Below are 22,626 nucleotides of genomic sequence, written 5' to 3' on the forward strand. Positions count from 1 at the left end.
TCTTGGAATACATCTATGGTAAACGCGAAATTTAAGTAAGATATTCAGTTCTGAAATTTTTCAATAATTTAAGCTTTGCATATTAAAAAAATGGTTCATGCAAACGAGTGCATGTGTGTATTGATTAGCGTAAGCACGGCAATTTTAGTTTTGTTTTGTTTTGTTTGTTTTTTGGTTTTTTTTTTGTTTTCATTTAGATTTCGATTGCCTATTCAAAAAATCTCGAAAAAAATGGGGGCCACCAATTTTGTTTTCAGCAGAGTTATGGAACATTATTTAACACGAGGGAACAATTTTGAACGCCAAATATAACATTCTGACCTATATTTTAATGGAAACTCAATACCATAACAGTAACAATAATAGCCTTGAATTGCCTCTCTTTCTATCATAACAAAAGTGACACAGTGTTTAACGGTGCATGCAATTAAAAATATATCTTATATGTACCTAGAAGTCCGTTGGTGTACCTATCACCCTTCTGACATTATTTACAGTATTGATTCTACGTAAAACCTTTCATAGTTTGAGTGGATATAGCATGGAAAACCCTTTATAACTTCAAGAAGCCTCACTCAATCTATAAACATTTTTCGGCTTACTCGACATCTCGTACACCATGTAGAATCAATACTGTGAATATTGTTAGAAGGGTGAGAGGCACTTTAACAAATATACCTCTTGATTCAGATTCTCTAAATGATCGCTAATTTATTTTCTCTTCATTTAAATGATTGTGAATTAATCTTTTTTATGTAATGAACAGCAAAAGGTGTACTATGTCATTACCACGAAACAATGGCTGGCCGTCGAAATTAGACTTGTGTTCATGCAATTAGAGTATTTTTTCAAGTCCAACTACGAATTGGATCTACCAGCATTTCGTGGTCACTTAAGCAAATTTGGAAAACGTCTACTCTATTCACAAATACCATTTGAAGTCCTTAAGAGTTTAAAACATTGGTGTTGTTCAAGCTGCACATTCTTTAGAATACATTTGATTTTTACAAGTGATTTGCTCTTATCATAAGCGAGACAGCGGTATTCACCGAATGAGAAAAGGAAATATTAGTTACGTTTTCTAATTCTCAGGAAAACTCCATTTCTGGGTCCCATGGTTATGCCACCCTTCTAGACGTATAACCAGAAAAAAATTAAAAAGGAAAAGAAAGCTTGGTTTGGCATTTGCAGTACATTTTAGGGGTGTTGTCTTAGGGAAAATGTTTCCAAGATGGCGTGTATTTCCTTCCCCAATCTCGTACCCAGAGCATGCGTTTCTTCTTGCCCGCGGCGAAGAACGAGGGCCCTTATACCTGGTATAATCCGTTTTTTGGAAAAATTTTTTATAAAAAATAATTTTTATTTTGATCAGAAATAAACACAGAACTCTGTTTGAAAGGATGATTTTCATTGATTACATACACTTCCGGAAAACTGCGCATGAGTTAAAAAATGGATTATGCCAGAGCCCTCGTTATTCACAGCAGGCCAGAAGAAACGCAGGCTCTGGGTACGAGATTGTTACTCCCCTAAAACGTTACAGTCCCGCAATGCACTGCGATACCACCTCAACCAAGTTTTTCCATCAACCTCGGAATGGCTTCAAGTCGTGTGACTCGATGTGTTTATACATCTAGAGTATTTTACCAAGTCCAACTTCAAAATGGGATCATTGATTCGTGGTCACTCAAGCATAAATTAGTCCGTTTTACAGTTCCCTGCGTCATCTTGAAAGGTAGTCGTGCCTTTGCATCGACGCGAGACGAACGGGGAGCTTGTAAAGATAGAGACCTATTTTTAAAACCTTGGACAATTACACAGGGGGCAGAGGGGGGCCACTTATCTTTCATTGTTTACGCGCTGTGCTGTGCCTTAGCTTATTACACAGTGGATGATTGCGCGCTGTGCGTAAATCCAGTGGGGTAAATCTATCAATTTTTTCAAGCAATCCACTGTAATAAGCTAATAAGGCACAGCGCGCGCGGTATCTGACGGGCTCAAGTTTATTCATATTATGTACAGCGGTAAATAATATAAAACAAGATGGCGGAGCGACAAAACAATTTCGTAAACAATGAAAGATAAGTGGCCCCCCTCTGCCCCCTGTGCAATTATTCCTATGTCTCTATCATTGCAAGCTCACCGTTCGTCTCGCTCCGATGCAAAGGCACGGCGATCTTTCAAGATGGCGCAGGAAACTGTGAAGGGAACTATTCGCAAAAGGTCTAGCTACTCTATTCATTCATTTCTACAATAATCTCAGGTAGTACAAACATGTACTTTAAGAGGCGCGTAGTCGTCACTCAAGCAAGGTTTACTTCAATCGAAACTAATTCCAGGAAACTTTTAGTAACGTTTTCTAATCCTCAGGAAAATTCCATTTCTGGGTGACATGGTTATGCTAGCTTTGAGGTCCAGAGGAACCTGAAATGACACGATGACAGACGATCGTCAGAAACCAAATATCTGTTTTAGTTAGTAGAGAGGACGCGACCTTTAGTTGACGGCAGTACGTCACTTTTTGCTTGAGTAGCCGTCTCTAAGGCTTAACGCTAAACGCGCGCAAACTTCTCGACCAATACCAAAAAGGACCTAAGCTTTGAAGGCAACGGCCGACGCCGCGGAAACGGAAAAGAGTGCCGTTGTTTGTTGCCGTTGACTCCAGCCGTTGCAGGAGTCTACTGCGCACACTCAACCATGACTTACTTTTAATTTCGCATTCCTGACCCTTGGTTCCTCATGGTCATCAAAAAAGAAAGGTGCTGCAAAGAATGCAGTCAATAAATACTTATAAGATTTAGCTTACCTCTGTTTCTGGACACTGTTCCAGCTTGCATTCTTTCACAAGATACGTCAAGGCCATCTTAGCCTCAACGAGAGCAAACCTCATTCCAATACACTGACGTGGTCCCATACCAAATGGTAGGAACGAAAAGGGATGACGCTTCTCCTTGGCCTCAGCAGTAAATCTAGTATTTGTAAATAAACAGTGAACTGCTTATATTTTGATAATGATGCTGTTAACATAACTTTATTTATTCAATATTTACCTATTGTCGAATAATTGGAGCTAGAGTTGAGTAGCCCCATCAGACTACGTGTCCTTCCCTAGAGTATCATTTCTTTAATGGTTGCACATCAGAAGACTCACCAATATTGATGCAACCCAAAAAAGAATCTTATTCTCAAGAGAATGACACGTGGTCTAAAATAGGAAAACACATTATGCCAAGACCAAAAAGGTCTATCAATCAGTCGTTACCTCTCGGGTTCAAACTTCAACGGATCAGACCAGTGTTCGGGATCCCTCTGTATGGCATACACCGGAAACAGCACAGACATCCCCTTTTCGAAACGTACTCCATTAATGGTGCAATCCTCGTTACAAATGCGTCCATACCTTCATCAAAGTATATAATGTGGTTAAATGTAATAGTCCCTTATATTTTTCGGTAAATACCGCTGTGTTTTATCACTGAAGACCCATGTGTACAGGTTTAGCCTCGCTTAAGAGCAAATCAGTTGCAAAAGTCAACTGTAATGTTAAGAATGTTCAGCTTGAAAAATACCAATGTTTGAAATTCTACAAGTTTTAACGGAATCTGTAAATAGCTGACTTATAAACGAAGCTACGCCTGTGCAAATGAGTCTGTGTTCTTTAAAAACAGCGCTGCATCGAATGCCAAACTGGTGTATCTAGGCTAGCATGATGCTAGCTGGTCAGCGGTGTTGCTACTGTTGCGGGGAATGCTCAGTATCAGTGCTTCTTGAAAAATGTGATAATAGACCCCTACAGCACGTCGGAATGCAGCTCAATTTAGAGTAAATAACAATAGGTTTGTGTTTCTCATGAGATTGAAATTCTTTTGTTCTGTATTCCAAATTGAGCTGCTTTGACGTCACATGCAAGGGATCTATAAAATGAACTAACCTAAAGGCGGGTGGATATAGCCTGAGAGACTCGTTGATCACCATGTCCAGGTACTCCATGTTCTGGACAAGATCATAGGTGACTTCTCCCTTAAAACAGCAACAAAAAATGTAATCACAAATTAATGACTTGTGTCTCGCGAAAGAAATTAAAGAACCCGGAGAAAAAACCCTCAAAGCAAAGGAGAGAACCAACACAGCCATGTACAACTACTCACAGAAGATGAAGAGCCTCGAGGAATGAGCTACCCACACCACCCGTTCTTCAAGTCCCATTGTGCCGTTATGCATTGCAAGGCATGTTAGATGAAAAACTTGGACGAATAAATACATACCTTGCCGTCATAGACGCTATCGATTTCTTCAAACAGTTTTTCCTGCTTATCAGGGTTTAAAGCAAGAAGATAAGAAGTGTAGGCAAGAGCATTGCTCGTGGTTTCATAACCAGCCAAGATGAATGTAAAGCACTGAGCAATTGTCTCGTCCTCGCTTAACTTCTGGACTTTATTCCCGTGTTCGTCTTTCATCTCAGCCGAAAGCATCAGTTCTAGGAGGTCTTTCCTCTGAATTAAAAGAGGTTTTGTTAAAGTGTATATCAAAGAAAAAAATGTATTTTCAAACTCACGTCATTTCATTTGCATATTGATATTTCAAATGCTTATATCTCTGAAAAGAGAAGACCACATACAAAAATACTGCAACCACACTACTACACTGTTCACATGTAAGTGATTTTGAAAATATAATTTTTTCCTTGGTATACACTTCACTATGATGCTAACATCGATCGATATCAATGAATGGGAGAATTTAAATTTGATTTAATTGGGAAATGAGAAATTAATATGAAAAATGAATGAGAAATGAATGGAAAAAAGAATGGGAAAAAGAGAAAGTGAAAATTAGAAAAAAAGTACGTACTGCAGAAGAGCCTTGCTCTTGTCGTCGTTTGATCATACGTCGAGCAGTTTCCACAACAAACGCGACAGATTTGCCAGCTTCCGTTCCCGTCCCACCACCCAAACCAAAATACAACAGCATGAGCGGCTTAAGAAAAGGGAAAATCACTGTAAAAACAATCGATAATCAATCACTTCATATCTTGAAAGAACTAGCGTAGCAGGCGAAGACATACCATTTAGTTTTGTTACTGCGCTGGCCATAAAGATTTTTTGGGCATTTGGCGTGAACGCATCGTCTGGGTTGGTCTGTGAGTTAGATTCGAACCCAAATGCCGTGCTCATTATGACTTCCATTGTAAACTTGCCATAGGTTCTGGGAGAGGACAGAAAGAACATCATCATTTCCTACTTATGATACAAACCCACAATGCCGTGCATGACTGTGAATGTGACAGTACCGTGTCCGCCAAGGTACCGTGTCCGAGCATTCTGATTGGATGGGCGATGATCTCGCGCGCTGTGATTATGACCACCGTGACCCTGCCGCGTGTCCTACCGTCATACGAAATCTACTCCATTGAAAACTGTTTGTAACCAACCAAAAATGAATTTTATCGAACCTGAAAACCTCTGGGCTGATCTAAGTCAGGGCATGGCTAACTCACAGATCCAACACTGAAACAACCTCTGGGCTGATCAAAGTCAGGGCATGGCTAACTCACAGATTGGACCCTGAAACAACCTCTGGGCTGATCTAAGTCAGGGCACGGCTAACTCACAGATTGAACCCTGAAACAACCTCTGGGCTGATCTAAGTCAGGGCATGGCAAACTCACAGATCGAATTGGAGTTAATGTGTTTTGCGGAGGGAGTTCAGGACAACTGGAGAACCTGCGGGAAAAATACATGCACTCAAGGGAAAAAGATCAAGCAAGAATGCAGTTGATTTCTGTACCTGAAAACATCAATGCTCGAGTTTGATTCAGCTGCTTTTCCAAAGACTTTAGCGAGGGTAGAACAAGAGGAATTGATGAGAGGCACAACCTTTAGAGAGAAAACAAAAGTGACCTACTTACAATATTTTATCATATTAAAAACTAACCATTGCTTTATAAATTTGCCTGTCCTTAGTCCAGAACTGGACACACTTGTCTCACTATAATTTATATATGAAAATAAAATAAAATAAAAAGCTGTGCGTGCAGGAGAGAAAACCGAAAAATATTTCATCTTTGCAATTGCCACACACGCGCATCTATAAATTGAGTCCAGACAAGGGTGTCTTTTAATACCCACCCCAAGCTGAGTTATTTTATAAGATATTTTTTACATAAGATGTTTTTGGCATAAGCGCAAACCATGCCTGCATATTTATCACGCCATGTGACCGTGTATTTTCTGGTCAGCTGCAAAAGAAGATATTATATGCAACGCATGCGCAATGTAGTGGTTAATCCATACCTGTTTCATCTTGGCAGCACTGAATACTGGTGTGATAGTTGTACGAAGGCGTCTCCAGTCGTCATCAAGTAAACTCAGCAATGATTTATTTGTTGGAGGAATGCCTCCACCAGCAACGGCAAACTATCGCCGGCAAGAATATATAAGAAAGCAGATTTTAATACAGCTTCAAATCCATATAATACTGTTGTGTTCCTTGATTACAGACTCATTTGCTCAGCTAGGGTTAGCCTCATTTCAGCATACAGAGCATTCATAAATACCAACGGTAAAGTAAAGAATGCAGAACTTCAACAATACAAACACTTTGAAATTCCACAAACCTTCTTTGGCATAGGCTTTGCATCTTCATGCTAATTCATTGTCATATAACTTATCTTAGGCGAGAGCAACACATAAATCCAAGACGAGTTAAGACTTACTGGACGATTGACAAACTTGTTGAACTCTTTGACAGTGATCTGTTTGATCATTTCAGGATCGGAAACCAGAAGCATTGGATTCATACCCAAGTAATAACTGTACAAAATAAATGCAGAAATATATACGTATAAAGCCGAAATAAAATGTTGGGGCCGACTGGAACAGAAAAAAGAACAGAAGAAAATAGAGGTTCATAACAGTCAATTTTTTCAGAAGGAAAGGGGGGGGGTATGTTGGGGTGGAATCGCTTGAGTGGTGAGGATTTTACTCTTCGCTCGGCAGCCAAAAAAAAAAAAAAAGGGAGAGAGGCCAAGAAAAACGTACTGAAAAATAGACCTACCCACAGATATGGCCATACTTCTTGACGTAATCCTCGTTAAGCAGAAATTCCTCTTTCTGTTGATAAAGACCAAATCATCAAGCTGCTACTAAAAAAAATTAAAGGTTAAAGTTGTTTTACCATACCAAAATAAATATAAACTATGATATTGCCTAATGACCATGTTTGCCTAATGACCATGTTGGTGGTGAGGCTAGCTTTTAAAAAAATATGCCAGTGATGGTCCATGCAAAACGTATTAATGACAGGCAGGGGCGTAGCCAGGATTTTGCATTGTGGGAGGGGGGGCAAAACCCGTTTTCAGAACATACATTGGCAAAGTGGAGTTAACTTATCACGTGACTACTTAGGTGTTTAGTTTTCTACAGCATAAGGATGGGGAGGGCTAAGCTATGGGGTTGCAAGATGGCTATGAACAACAAGTAGAAATAAAGATGTGTGTGTTTGTTTGAGGGAAGGAGGCCTGGGATTGCTTTCCGAACCTTTTTTATGACGTCAAGCAGGTTTCCAATGAATGGCAAGGGTGTTGGTCCAGGAATGCCAAGCCTCTTGAATAGAAAAAATGGAGCAATTCCTACCCTGTTAAGTGAAATAAAAAATATTTCACATGAGATATCTTTTAATCAGTCAGTAATTTCATTATTCAATTCAAGCATTCATTATTGGCACCCTATTAGTAATATTAGAATTGAATGGTAGAATAATAGTTTGATAGGTTATTAGCGTTTGATTTAGCGATTTTAAGGGGGATTAAATGATAAAAAAATCCTTTGTGATCCTAAATAAAGAACATAAACATTATCTAAACACTCAGCAAATTTTAAAATACGACTGACAACCAAAAAGTGACTGCAAACTTTGTAGTCTCTCAAGCCCCATATTCATACGTCCAGGGACTTCGAAATATAAAATAAACAACCAAAGAAATATATATATTGTGCAAGCCCTTTGGGACTTCAAAATACTAACGCTTTGGTTGGAAATAAATCTTAAGTTTTGGTACCTATATCAGTATTAATCCGGCGTTCGTCTCAATCATGAGGACGTTAATTATGTACCTCAATGAAGATATCTTGAAGCATAATTTTATATTTAAAAGCCTGCTGTAATGTGGTTTTTGTTGCTAGCAACCGAGTAGCTTAAAAAATGTCCACTTCTTTACCTGCTTACCGGATAGATGACGATATAGTAGCTTCGCCTATCAAGCACTGTAGCTACAAAACATTATCCGTAATTACTTACCATAAAATAAACACTGTGAACAGCACAATGCAGATGAGAACCAGGTTATTTGAAAGGAAAGTTTGCAGTTCCACCAAACGAAACTCCATCTTTGCTCCTGGCCTGTACTTGAGGGTTGCAACCACTGGTTGCAAAGGACAGACAATAATGTAATACACGTCCCGCGTGAACACTTTCTATGCTAGATTAATTGTAATCTTACTTTTTTTCTTACAACAACTTTTCAATACTTGCTATTCAAAATTAAATAATCAAATTTAAATTTCGAAAAGTTGCTTTATAACCTTGTTGCCACAGTTAGCAATAATAAGATAATAAAGTTATTCGGAACACTCGTCCCGACGTACTGTCTGAAAATTTACGGGTCAGAATGCACGCCGGAATGTCAGTCGAGTTGACTTTATCGACTTTATAGAGCGTTTTCACTCACGTGATCATGAGAAGGCAGCCATAAACAATAGAAACTTTCTGCACAGTATTTGCATACTAGTAAAAATAGTATTACTATCTATCGTATTATTATCGTAGATCCCTGCGGAGGAGGCTATGATTAGTGGTCCTCTGTTCTTATTCCCGTCCCTGGATGCAGAGGCCCGTATGAGGTTTGGGGGCGAGCCAGGAGAGATAAGGAGGGGCCTCCACGGGCCTCTGGCACCCTGATGAAAATGTTAAGCTCTGTTTACCCTGGCATTCGATGACGTCAAAAGGCGCTTCAATATCAGATGTCAATTATTTCTTTTCGCTATAGACGACATCACAAGAAGGAAGATAGCTGTGTACACTGGAAAAAACGAACATGGCGACTGATGTTACTGAACCATCAACGTCGACAATAACCGAGCAGTTTGAGATGAAAGCAGAGCAACTGGATTCAAAAATGAGGTACGATCTTAGTGTATATCGAAAGGTTTAGGCCACAAATGTCGAACGATGTTTACTGGTGTGGTAAAAATGGTGTATATGTAAGCTTCGTGCAGAGCGGAATAGTTGATAAGCGCTTTAAGACAAATTATCTAACCTTTATTCTGTAAAAAGATTCAAATATATTTATGTGTAAACTCCCAGGGTACGTAAAGAGTTTGATTCGCAGGTCTTCTTGCTTGTAAAGTAAGCCAAGCACTAGCTACTTTCATGTTTAACACATGATGTGTAGTAAAATAGAGTCTTGCTGAAACACAAACACCATTGTTATAAACAGCTGATTATATTTTGTGCGTTTGAAATGTCCGACCATTGAACTTTTTAGTTTTTGTCTTTATGATTTCCCAAGGGGGCAAAAGAACTTCGAATGTGCATAGTTGTACTAATAACTTCCTTAGCAACAAGATGGCAGAACTGACAGTCCATATGTTATATCTTCGGGAAGAACTCTCTCGCGTGTTTGAAATATTACGTCAATGATAAATTGGATTCGGGGCCAAAACAATTCTTCTTTTTTATGTTACGTCATCATCTGGTGGACTTAAACAAAAGACTTCTCATTGTACCTGTGCACCATCATTGCTGCCATGCATGTCTTTGCATGTCTTTGCAGGGCTGTAGCCACCAGTATGGTTGGTTGGGTTTTAACCAGGCCAACTTTTGGGGGGAAAATATAAGAAAAATATAAAAAAATGTAAGAAAAACCAAAAACTCTTGAAAACCGGACCAATCAGCCCTGCTTTGTCTTTTAATCCTCTTGAGAATGGTTTAAATACACCAATAGACCCCTTCACAGTTCCCTAGTGCCATTTTGAAAGGTAGCCGTGCCTTTACATCGAAACGAGACGAATTGTGAGCGTTCAATGATAGAGACCTTTTCAAACACCTTGGACAATTATTCACGTCTCTATCATTGCAAGCTCATCGTTCCTCTCGCTTCAATGCAAAGGCACGGCTACCATTCAAGATGGTGCAGGGAACTGTGAAGGGGACTATTGTTAGATCCATTATGCTAGCCAGTAGCCTAGTGAAGAAGAGGTTTACTGGAACCCTTTCCAGCTACACCCCTGCATGTGATTGGGCTAAAAAGTACACAAGCACACAACTAAGAAAAAATGTCCTTTTTTCCACACAAAACCTGATTGTAACATTAGTAATATTATTTTTTTCACAATTAAGTGAATATATTAAGATGAATATATATTTTCATCCTTGTAATCACAGCTGTTTCATATGTACACCATATGAGACAAATGTTGTCAAATTTTGACACATTTAAATGATTTATTGTAAATTGGGTGGGCATATTCATGTATTGCTGGAGGTAGCTTATGTTTAACAATTATTTGCTGAAGACGAAGTGAATATTGTCTCATAATCACTGATGGCACCAATCACAGAGAACAAAATTCTATATTCAAGTTTGAAATTATACTAAAATGTGCTATTAGGACAGCCATTTACGTACCTACACCAAATTGAAAAAAATTGTTCTAGGTAAATAGTTAATTAGGCTCATATTATGCATATAGCAGTTTTGCATGTCTGGAATATTGATTGATTAATTATCATTATTTTTATTATAAATTAAGCTGAGTAAATATTTTTTCCCCCATAGGTGCACCAAAGAAGACTTGATCTCTTTGGCCTTGGCAGTTTTCATTCCTATTCTGATTACTGTGTTTGCTTTATTCTCTTTGTTACCATCACTTAAGGCCCCACCATTACCAAGCTTTGAAGACCCTATCAAGGTATCTGCTAATAACTGTAATATATGCTTTTATAATGGCTGATTGCTTGCTTTTGCATTTTATTACATTAATAATTGCCCTAATTCACTATGACATCACTGCTTGTTTATGTGGGGGATAGAATCACCAAATCCAATAGAAAATTCAACAAAATTTGGTCCTATACCGAAACAGTTTAATCTAAAATGGCCTGGTTTTTTGATATATGTTTTAATATGTACTATAAAATATTCTGAGTGTTTGCTGGCTATCGACTACTTCTCTTCGTGGATTGATACAGGCTTTAGAACAATTTTCAGTGAATTTGCGTTGATTTGACCCCGTCCGATGACCATAATCCTTTGCATTTAAACAATAGATTATTGTTGAAGATTGTTTTGATGTGACGTCATAGTGAATTAGGGCAATTGCAAATACTTTATAATAAACTGCCTCCCGGTTGGTTAAGTTCATTGGCCACATGTTAGTTGTCTTAATGTTGTGGGTGGTTCAAGTTTAGGGGCTTATTTTCGGAAGGGCTTGCTTTTATTCAGAGATTTACAGTGTATAAACTTTTTATAAGTTATATATTTACAAGAAATCAGAAAACTAGTTCACTAGCAATATATATCAGGGGCAGACATATCCAGGGATTGTCCTGCAGTGCACAGGACACTTATCTAACACTATAATTACTCTTAATAGCTTTTTTGAAGCAAAAGAAACATTTATGATGCATGATATATCTATATATATTATCTTTATTTGGGACACCCCGTAACAAATTTCTGGATCTGCTCCTTTATAGATGTACATGCACTGCAAATTTTTTTCTAAAATTAATTTTATTTTACACAGGGATTTGAGCCAAGAGGAACAGAACTCAGCAACCGTTTAATAACCCTGAAAAATTTAAATAATGTATCTTTGAGTAAATTCAATGGATCACAGGCCAAAACAAGAAATGTCCGCTCTGTAAATACTAATAATTGCAGAATGAGGAAAAGCTATGTTCACCTTGTTTTTCAGTCAACATCGACAAGCAGTCTTCTTACTGCTAAAAACTTGAAGGCAATGTGTGTGTTAGAGAAGAAAGTTATGAAATCCACTTCTGGATTTGATTTCTCCTACTATGGAGGATGTCCAGAGTGCTGCCCAAGTTTATCTTTGGGAAACCTTGTTGCTAAAGTCGGTAACAAAGGCGCATGTGAAAACATTACAGATTTTGATGTTCAAATGGGACTGAAGATTCTTCAAAACTGCTCAGTATATTATGCCAAAGGGCTGCTTAACGCAACAGTCAGCTGTTATCCTGATTCTTCTGGCTATAACAGCCGTCCATCCATCCCATGCCAATGCATTAAAGACAAAGCTGTTTTCTACACCCTGAACTACCTTACAGACAGTGATTTCCTCAAAACACTGAGCGATACTAATTTGAAGTACTCCCTGGTAATGTCACCCATCGTTCGCAATTACGACCTCTTTTACCATATCTATGAGACACACCTCAAAGACACCTTGCCAGAATACAATGGTGTCAAAGTTGTGGCGTTCCACTTCGAAAATTTCAAATTTGACCTCTTTAACAACCTCTTGATAGAAAACACCAAATACCCTGCAATAGCAATGGTTTTTGTGCTCATCATTATGTGTTCATTTCTCAACTCCATCATCCTTTCCATTTGCACCTTGTTTTGCATTATCTTTGCTCTAGTCTTTTCTTACTTTCTCTACAACATTGTTTTTGGCGTTTCTTTCTTTCCATTTCTAAATGTTATTACTTTAGTATTTCTTGTTGGTATTGGAGCGGACGATGCCTTTGTCTATTATGACATCTGGAGACAAACAAAACTTGCACACCCTGATGCAGATGTTGTGACTCTAACCTTTAAGACTCTTCGCTATGCAGCACTATCAATGTTTGTCACAAGTTTCACCACTTCAGCAGCATTTTTTGCCAGCGTGACGTCACACATTACGTCCATCAAATGTTTCGGAATTTTCGCAGGTTTGTCAATTTTGACAAACTATTTGATTATGGTCACTTGGTTTCCAGTTGTTGTGATCTTGCATGAAAGATGGGTTCGTAAACGGCCTGTTAAGCCAAGCCCTCGTCAGATACAGGAAAAGCCAGTTTCTAATAACATTAATGGTCGAGATGGCGGGGATGTCCAAGACAAAGGTGATAGTTCTGAACCCAATAATGGAGGAAGAAGCAGCCTAGCTTGTCTTGTTTGTTGGGCGATTGACTTTCCCTGCCACTTCATTCCTGGACATAACACCTTCTTCTCAAAAATGAACCAAAAGTTATTTGACCATTGGCTTCCAAACGCAGTTCTCAAGAAAAGATTACACTTTCTCTGGATCTTTCTCTTCTTTGGCTTAACCATTGGGTTCTTGTGCGTAATCTTTGTCAAACCAGGTCTGAATCTACCAACGAGTAAAGATTTCCAAGTCTTTGCAGCAAGTAGTAATGTGGAAAAGTACGACCTCGGAATAAAGTACAAATTTCGCTTCAACCAAGTTAGGAGTTGGGGGCTGCCTGTCCATCTTGTTTGGGGGCTGAAGGAGGTGGATAATGGAGACTATTTGAATCCAAACAACAAAGGAACCTTGGAGTATAATCCCTCGTTTGATCCTTTCTCTAAAGAATCACAAAAATGGATGCTTTCTCTGTGTAAAAGTCTTCAAAAACAGAGATTTTACACAACCAAGAGCTTTGGAGAAAGTGGTGTATGCGCCATCAAAACGTTTATCAAAAACTGCAGAAACTACACCTTCCCGTTTCCCAGAGAAATCTTTCAAAATGCTTGTTTCAAATGGGCCGGTAATCAATGGAGTGAATATCCAAGATTGTTATATGACAAAAATAAAAAGGCTCTTGTGATGACTATGTGGTTTGAGACAAATGTCCAATGGACTGCGGCATATGACAAGATGGACGATTTCTGGAAAAGCCTAAAGACCTGGGAATCAGAAATTTTTGCTACTGCTCCTTCAGGCATGAAAAATGGCTGGCTTGTCAGCTACGACCTCGAACAAATGTACAATCTCCAAGACAGCCTGAAACAGGGAACATTTTCGTCAATGGGCATTTCGGTTGCCATCGCTTTCTGTGTCATGTTGTTGACGACTCTCAATATCTTCATCAGTATTTATGCTATCGTTACTATAATTGGCATCATCGCCATATCTGTCGGTTGCTTGGTTCTTTTGGGTTGGCAACTGAATATTCTGGAGTCTATAGTGATGGCAGTAGCTGTGGGTCTCTCCATTGACTTCACAATGCATTATGGAGTGGCCTATCGACTATCACCTCACAAAGAGAACAGAGAACTAAGAGTACGCTACTCCTTCTCTCATATTGGATCAGCTATTTCCATGGCGGCTTTGACTACTTTTATCACAGGTAATTTTAAACTTTTTTTCATTTAGGAAAATTAAAGAAAATGTTTTTACATTACATTACTGTAAATTTCTTCCTATATGTCATTAAGAGATCATGGTCTCTTATAGCGCCCGGGCTATATACACTTATTTCAATAAAGTTAGTCACCTGAAAAGCTACAAAGCTGAGACCAACAAGGATTATGGGTAGTTACATTTTACATGTTTCAACCGCTTTAATAACTGTTGAGGGATTTTAGATCTTTTACCAGTTACAGTCTCACCTCTTCTGAGCATCCTCAAGCTGCAAATTGTATCAAAAGCTTTACTTGTTTGATATTAAAAGATTCCCATGATCCTCAGTGATCTCAGCCTTCTAGGTTTTTTGGTGACTAACTTTATTGAAACAAGTGTATACTACCATCCATATGTGGAATCAAGATTAGGTTTAATATTGTCCCGTCTTTCGCGCAGGGAAGACTGTAGCATTATTTTCGTGCAACCGGAAACGTTCTGAACTTTTGGCGCAAAAGCATGTAACTCAGTCGCGCAAATTACATTTTTTTTAATGCCATGTGCTTGTTTTGATACGAGAAATTTGATTATCGCTGGCTGGGAATTTTCCTGTCCATGTTTTTTGGCGGGAAAATGCAAAGCTTGCTCAATTTAAAGCCTTGATGATTTTTCCAGCCATATTCGTGTTGCTGGTAAAATTTTAGCACGAAAGCCGCGCTACATATTTTTCCTGTTTTTTTTCTCAGGTCTACTAATGATGCCAGCCATTGTGTTGGTTTATAACCAACTTGGTCAGTTTCTCATGTTGTTGATGGTATTCAGCTGGTTGTACGCTACCTTTGCTTTCCTTTCTTTATGTGCTGTGATCGGTCCGGTTGGAAATTTTGGACAGCTCAGCTTAACAAAGTAAGTCTATTTAGAACTTTTCCAATGAAACGCAGCCACGATTATGATAGTAACACACCGTTCTACATCATTTCCTTATCCCCAAAAATATGAGGGATTGAAGCATGGATGTTATTCGATTTCTTATTCAATCGGAACTGCTAAATTTTTCAGTTACAATATAACTTTTTCTCACAATTTCTAAAATTCCCCTGTCCCCAGGAAGCTGTAAAGCAAAATGAGCAGTCCGCATATACATGTAGTTTTGGTTCAAACTGTTACTCATGTTTTTACTCGATCGATATTTTAGGTTTTGCTCTAATTTTGGGCCATGTCGAGTGAAACCAGCCTCTGTACAAGACGAGCAGAACACTGTAGAGAGTAAGGACGTACATTCTGTACAAACCAAAGAACAAATTAAAGAAACTGATGTAGAATCTAAAGATGGCCTTGATGTAAAATTGGGTGATGAAAACGAAAGAGAAACCCATTTGTAAAATACGGTTGCTTTAAATATAAAAAATGTACTCCATTTATTTACTTTTCGAACACTTCTCACACGGTTATCGTGTTCAAATGTGATAATGGCGACAAAAACTTAATTAAGTTGATAATGTCCATTTGAAATCCCAGTCTAGCTAAGAAATAATAGAGTTAATCACTTTTTTTTTTGTAATCACTACCAAATCCTGCAATCTGATTGGTTCAAAGGAGTGCGATTAATTCCCAAATCGCATCCTTAGGAGTTCTTAATCGCATTCTAAAAAAAAATTTTTTTTTAACAATAAAATAAAACAAAAAAATTATAAAAAAAAGTTTTTTTAGATGTTTTTTTTTGTTCGCATTTAGTTCTTCTACTACATTAAACTGATTATTCTGCACTCTTTATTGTACCTTTTTCTTATGTGTGATTACAAAAAGGATATGATTAAGTGGTAATTGAACTTCGTGTCGTGCAATTTTGGTCTGAAATCAAACTTGCAATTACAAATCACACTCCCGTTACGCGGTCGTGTGATTTTGTAATCGCGCGTTTGATTTCAGACCAAATTGCACTCCACTCAGTTCAATTACTATTATTTAGTTATTTAACCCACGAAATTAAAGATACTAATCGTGTAATGGTCAAATATGCACAAAAGAAAACGATTGAATTAGGGTCTACTAATGTGTATTAGTAAAATATCTATTTCATGGATGAAGCCATACAGCGCTATTTTATTTAATTGTAATTATAAGATTCTGCCAGTAATATATTAAAGTATTTTTTATAACCAGGCCTGTTGCGCATTCCCGGGTAACCTTGCTACTTTCCAGTTGAAAAATGTGTGATTACTCGTTTTTTGAACTGAAACAAAGTCATTTAATATGACAATCTCATTGCGCAAGCTAACGAGTCTATGAGTCAATAGCCCATGAGGCGAGATGACTTAAGCCTGGTTTTCACTGGCGACGGAAGCAGAAGCAGAAGCGAGAGACGTCTTATGTTCCTGTGAAAATCAAAAAACGGAGACGTAAGCAGAAGGAACGGAAGGTTTCCTATTTCTTTTATGCTTCTGCTTCTGCTTCCGTCCTTACGTCGCTAGAGAAAACCAGATTCTTATGCTTCCGTCGCTAACATACAGAATAGACTAGGAGCACAAGGTGGTAAGCCAATCAAATTCTCGTATTCAGTCCCCTGCACATATTGGATTCTTGTATAAACAATGGCTTCCTATTGTGTTTCTTATGCTTCCGTCACATTCATTTTCACTAGAACATAAAGATCTTATGCTCATGCTCCCGTCGCTTATTATGTCGCTAGTAAAAACCCGCCTTTGTTGTTGTTTTTTTAGTTAAATCCAACTAGTCGGCCAAATATATAGATGCAAACAATTTAAATGAAGTTAAATTGCCAATGTTTTGGCTTTCAAAGCCGGCACTTTTCACTACTAGTAGGCCATAACTCATAGCCTAGTAGTAGCTCATCCAATCAGAATGCAGCATTGATGATAGACCGCTAGTTAGATCACAGGAAGCCCATACAAGCTTTGAGAGCTGAATGTAATTTTAGGGGAAAAAAATTAAAAATAAAATAAATAGAAGCTAATATCTACTCACATGAAGTGTTGTTTACGACATCCTAGTTCTTTAGTGGTGATTTCGAGCCATTTTAGCGAATTTTTAAAAAAAATTCCCTTCCCCTTTATATAAGACAAGGAAGGAGACTCCTGACCCTAAATCGAGTCGACCCACTCATGATCGATGTTATTTAGTAAAAAATAAACAAATTGAATCCATTGAATAACCTTACTTTCACAATATCACTGCCCTGTATGATACACAGGTAGCCCATTATGTTGTGGTTAATTGTGTTTTATGGCGCGAAAACTTTGACGCGCTTGCGCTGATTTTCACTTATTTCTTTTCAAACTTTTGTTTTGATTTCTCAGTCGCTTTTTAAAAACACTTTTCTTGTTTATCTATAAATATTCTGTACTTTTAATAATTTCGGAAAAGAAAACTTCAAGCATGTACAAGAAACGAATATTTGGAACTCCTCCTGAACCTTTGTTCAACATGAGAGCTTTGGGAATGTCGGCTGAACTTCTTGAAGAAACCCTTTATGTTCTTGCAGAAGAAAATGAGAAAAATATGGATAATGCTATGGAACGACAGGGTTTTTTCAGAGGAGGAAAAACTGCTGGTATTTTAGTTTCGTTTGTTGAGACATGCATTCAAACTTTTCATCAAGAGTTTATTGATTTTTGTATTGAATTTCAGAATATTTTTTTCTTCTTTGTCAAGAACTTTCACTGCCTTCAGAAGCTCGCTATCTGGCAATTGAAATTTTTGACAGGTAAACCAACCCATAGAAAAAATTCATGTAATAGTTCATGTTATTGTTGCATGTTCCTGTTGCTAACACTTGGATTGTTTTTTTCCCCACTTCGTACATGGCTACTTCGTACAAAGATTCATGGCCAAACATATCAGCGAACTGTACGAGTTCATTCGTTCTAATACTGATGAAAACCAGAAGGCAAATTGGCGCGATGTCGAAAAACGCATTAAAACTCAACTACCACTTCGCATTGTTTCTTGTACTCAAATTGCTAGTAAGCTGTTGTCACACTACGAGGTAATCTTGAAGAAATCCCAACTTTTTACTCTGTTTTCGCTTTTTGTATTTTTACGGAAACTCACTTTTTCTACAGACAATCACACCTAACAAAGCTCGAAGATTTCTCAACTCCATCGGAAGCCATTACTCGACGAAAAGCATTTTGAAGTCAGAACTAAGAATTCTAAAAACTTTGGACTATTATGTTCTCTTTAGCACTCCCCTCGCATTTTTGGAAACGATATTAGAGATACTTGGTGAGGATCATGGTTTTAGGTTGACTATCCACCCTAGCTTTCTAAAAGTAACAAAATTATTTCTTATTGCATCATTCATTAAGATCCCTCCCATCCCAAGTGAAAGACATAAAAGAGAATGTCAGAAGTGAACTCCCCTGTCAGGTCCATAGCAAGGTCTAGATAGCTGGGGAAGGGGGGAGAGGGGGGAGGGGGTTTAATGGAAGGAAAGATATGTGGTATTGATAATGTTGTTGAGTCATAATAGTAGAAAAGCGTGTGGCTACTATATTGCAATAATGAACGTTTTTCCATTTGTTTCAATAGCAAATTCATTTCTTTTTGTCAAAACAAAACCAGGTCACAATGACACAAAAGCCCAAGTGAAAGTTCTACATGACATTTCCATGAAGGTCCTAGACATAGTGTATCTGCGGCATTATGAGCTTTATGCTAAGCTTTGCATGGCTGCCACAGGTGAAAAATGTACCAAAGAAGACAGGCAAAAACTTGCTGTTCTGGCTAGTGACAACATGTTAATGGCTGTCAGTGTGATTGGCACAGCTTCTTACATAGTTGATCAGTCAATGAGTGATATGGTTTGTTATCATGATCTTTTTATACTTGTTAGCATTATATTTTCTTTAAGATCTACTTAAGCCTTTCCACCTTTCATGTTCGTATTCAATTTTCTATTTTTAAAGGATGGTATAAATAACAAATAATATGGCTGCCTTTATTTTTCTCCTTTCAGGTAATTGAACAGCTGAGCTGTATCACTCAAATCCCACAGGATGACATTTTGGACTTTGGAACAATTATTCTAGAAATTATCTTATGAGTTTCACATTTTAATCCCACCAAACACCACTAATGGATTGATCGAGTGTTTTTGTAGATGTAGCTTAAGAAAGAACAGAAAATATAGCTTATTGCATACACTTGTAATCCTACTTCAAAATACTTTAACTAAAGTGTTTTAGTCTTTTAAACTTAAAGCTTAGTAAGTAAAGCAAAATATTACAAAAATTCAAATACATATACTTGTATGGTACAAACAATCTTTATCACATGACAAAAAGAATTCAGAAATGGGTTACTGTTCAATGATGCAAAGAAAATACTTATATATACATTGTGTACATTTTGTGTTGGCATAAGTCATAAATAAATTTTGATCTTAGGTCATATATAATAAATGTAAAGTATTTTAATGCATGGTTTAATGTTACTGAGAATTTGATTCCTCTGATGCTGGTCTGTGCTTTTTTAAAGGTGGACTTTCAGTATCCTGAAATAGAGTGAGATAACAGTAAGAAATGAATAAGTATTTACTTAATGCTATACTTTTTTTCCAGTGTTCAAAATCGAGATACTGTATAGGAAATACTGTTTAACAGAGTTTGTTAAATGAGAAACTTTTTGATTATTGAGGAGCAGATTTCGGATGAAATAAAGAAAGTTGACGAGAAAAAAAAAAAAAAATGGGAGTAGATTTCATATTACATTAAAAAGTAAAATAATAATTTCACCAAACACAACATAGTGTGGAAGATGCTTAGACACTGTATCTTCCTCATTATGGCAGGTAATTTTCATACCACAATTATTCTTCCACAGCCTACTACTTCTCATAACTTGTTTACCTCATTTGATTGCTTTGGTTCATTTGGTTGACTATCTGCTTGTGAATGCTCTGTAGCTACTCTTGGTGGTTGTGGAGGATTATCAGATTTTTTGAGTTCTACAAGACTATCAATAGCCCTTGTTTCAGAATCATTCTCAAATGGTGTAACAGAATCTTTGGTTTGGCCATCATTGGTAGAACCACAGTCTCTTGAATTCTCTTCGTTTTCAAGCATACCCATACCAAGCCTATATGAGATTGTTGCACTTTCCTCACTTTAGAAAAATAAAGAATACTTGGGTTTTCATATATTACATTTTATATGGTTAGACTAAGTTATAGCTTACCTTGCTATTGATGGTGCCATATTACTTTCTTCACCTTCATCTTGACTTGGACCTTGGCTATCTTCATTGATTTGCACATTACTGTCATCATTTGCTTGTGAATCAACTTCACTTTCATTAACATATTGGCTTCCAAAGCTGTTTTCCATATCTTCCCCATCATTTGTATCATTTTCCCCATTCATGCTTGTCATGTTGCTATCTTCATTGATGTCGAATGCACTGTTTGAGTTCTCATCTTGCAGAAAACTATCCCTCTCACTGTTTTCATCATTTCCTTTTGATTTTTGACAAGATAAAACACTGCTAAATTGTCATAGAAACTAAGATACAACCACCCACTAACTTCACATACACAGCAACAGCAGAGCAAAGTCTCATTAGGGGAGGAGGTGGAGAATTGTGCTGCTTAATAGAGATTTGAATTCACAAATATGTCATTGAAATATTGGACAAGTGAGGCCATCCTACACCCTTCATACTGTCCAGGGCTAAAAATAACTGTTGCTCAATGGCCAAACCTGATGGCCAGCCACATCATACTTATCAAAATGTAAAAACTCATTAGTAAAAAATATTTTGGTAGATATATCTAAGATTCTAAAGGAGTTAAAAACTTTACCATTATCATCCACTGTGTCAGGGTCTTCTATTTCTTCATGTTTCCTCTTAGTAGGACTTAGATGTGGAACAACACTGTGAGAGTTGTTTAGCTGTTCTGCAGTTCCATTCTTTATTTGGAATGGCACTTTCGTAACACGTTGTTCTGTTGCTGTCACTGGAGATGAGGCATTGCTGTCTTCATTAAGATCCCCTGTGCTTGATGTTACAGACTGATTGTCTTTTTCCAAGTATTCTACTTGATTAAAGGAAAATATATTTTGTGGTTAGCCTTTTATATAGGATAAAACGTTGGACTTTTTCAATATGTTTTCTCTCGTACTTACCAGTGCCATTTAAAGAATTTTCTTTGGCATCAATTTTTTTGTTCTAAAGAGGAGAAAAATAACAAGTTTTTTTCTAGATCCATGCTATTTATATACCATCACTTCATAATGCCATATTCTATTTGATATTAAAGAGTAGTGACCGGACACATTTCAAGGAAGATCACAGGGTGCCCCTTAAGCCCCCTTTCGTTCTTGGAATTGATTGGTGCATCTCCTTAATTTTGTCACACCCTACTCAATCCTATATCTACCCATGAAGAGTATTGAATCATGGCCTACCTGTTTCTTATCACCCTCTTGGATAGCGACTGAAAGAAGTATAAATATAACAGTAAGCAGTGACCAAAAGCTTATCTGTAAATCTTGTCTCACATCTCATGAAATTACTGGATAATGGACACAATGGGTTTGTGAATTTCATGTCAGTGAAAAAACTATATAAGCTAAGAATAAAAGACTTATACAGTGTATTATGCAAGACATTAGACTTCGTTCGCCGGAAATAAAATAAACCGGAAGTAAAACATCATTTAAAGAAGAAATACAACCGTCCTGTCAATGTGTCAAACATGCTGTCAAAATATCAAAAACATCATAAAAAGATATAAACGAAAAAATGATCAATGAAAGGTTTGAAATATTAAAACAAATGCAAGTAAAGGTTATATTTGTCGTCTTGAATTTATAAAAATGTACCAATATGGAGAGAGAAATAGTGCTATAAACGACAACCAACCTGGCACCCATTTGAAAACTTTCAATGTACAGTTGTTTCCAGCACCTACGTTAACCCATTTCTTTTCCCTAGTCAAAACAAAAAAAATTACGCGTTAACTTCCAATGTATAAAGAAAAGAGCTGCCTCTACAACCGGTTTGAATTTTCATTCAAACGAATTTTACAGATTTTGCCATTGTTCCAAATGACCGCTTCAATGCCATTTTAGAGTATGGCGAAAAAATGCCCAAATAAACTTAAAAAATGATAAATATGTCACAGTCGTGCTTCCGGGAGTAATTACCATTTTCTAACCCGTTCCACTGAGAGCATAACCCTTTTAACATCATCTTTAGCCCGGCTTCGAGTTTCCAATCGCAAAACCCCACTTCTATTCATCATGGCGGC

General features: G+C 37.4%; 4 protein-coding genes across 5 annotated transcripts; 2 read left to right on the forward strand and 2 right to left on the reverse strand.

The window, feature by feature from the left end:
* Positions 1-309: 309 nt before the first annotated feature.
* On the reverse strand, positions 310-8,856 carry LOC116290469 (cytochrome P450 3A4). The gene is made up of 13 exons (XM_031697501.2): positions 8,299-8,856; positions 7,539-7,635; positions 7,057-7,112; positions 6,716-6,812; positions 6,294-6,416; positions 5,788-5,876; positions 5,066-5,205; positions 4,852-4,997; positions 4,266-4,493; positions 3,932-4,020; positions 3,263-3,400; positions 2,807-2,969; positions 310-2,424 (listed from the first exon to the last, which is right to left on the reverse strand). Exons 1-13 carry the CDS (start codon positions 8,385-8,387, stop codon positions 2,347-2,349), a joined length of 1,533 nt encoding a protein of 510 aa, XP_031553361.1. The 5' UTR covers positions 8,388-8,856; the 3' UTR covers positions 310-2,346.
* Positions 8,857-9,015: 159 nt separating this feature from the next.
* On the forward strand, positions 9,016-17,338 carry LOC116290459 (protein dispatched homolog 1). The gene is made up of 5 exons (XM_031697488.2): positions 9,016-9,180; positions 10,838-10,970; positions 11,808-14,361; positions 15,101-15,260; positions 15,550-17,338. Exons 1-5 carry the CDS (start codon positions 9,095-9,097, stop codon positions 15,734-15,736), a joined length of 3,120 nt encoding a protein of 1,039 aa, XP_031553348.1. The 5' UTR covers positions 9,016-9,094; the 3' UTR covers positions 15,737-17,338.
* Positions 17,339-17,750: 412 nt separating this feature from the next.
* Positions 17,751-19,419, forward strand: LOC116290478 (cyclin N-terminal domain-containing protein 1). The gene is made up of 6 exons (XM_031697516.2): positions 17,751-17,925; positions 18,003-18,078; positions 18,195-18,360; positions 18,437-18,599; positions 18,939-19,177; positions 19,333-19,419. Exons 1-6 carry the CDS (start codon positions 17,751-17,753, stop codon positions 19,417-19,419), a joined length of 906 nt encoding a protein of 301 aa, XP_031553376.1.
* Positions 19,301-22,626, reverse strand: LOC116290477 (uncharacterized). Of its 2 annotated transcripts, none has more exons than XM_031697514.2 (8): positions 22,523-22,626; positions 22,239-22,306; positions 21,782-21,810; positions 21,500-21,542; positions 21,175-21,408; positions 20,553-20,829; positions 20,225-20,480; positions 19,301-19,869 (listed from the first exon to the last, which is right to left on the reverse strand). In XM_031697514.2, exons 1-8 carry the CDS (start codon positions 22,618-22,620, stop codon positions 19,807-19,809), a joined length of 1,068 nt encoding a protein of 355 aa, XP_031553374.2. In that variant the 5' UTR covers positions 22,621-22,626; the 3' UTR covers positions 19,301-19,806. The 2 variants fall into 2 exon arrangements, with proteins under 2 accessions (XP_031553374.2, XP_031553373.2); XM_031697513.2 differs by having other exon boundaries at positions 21,175-21,411.

The sequence above is a fragment of the Actinia tenebrosa genome, unplaced genomic scaffold (genome assembly GCF_029948245.1).
Source record: "Actinia tenebrosa isolate PJP-AT-01 unplaced genomic scaffold, QUT_ActTen_1.0 PGA_scaffold1__47_contigs__length_23844297, whole genome shotgun sequence".
NCBI lineage: Eukaryota > Metazoa > Cnidaria > Anthozoa > Actiniaria > Actiniidae > Actinia > Actinia tenebrosa.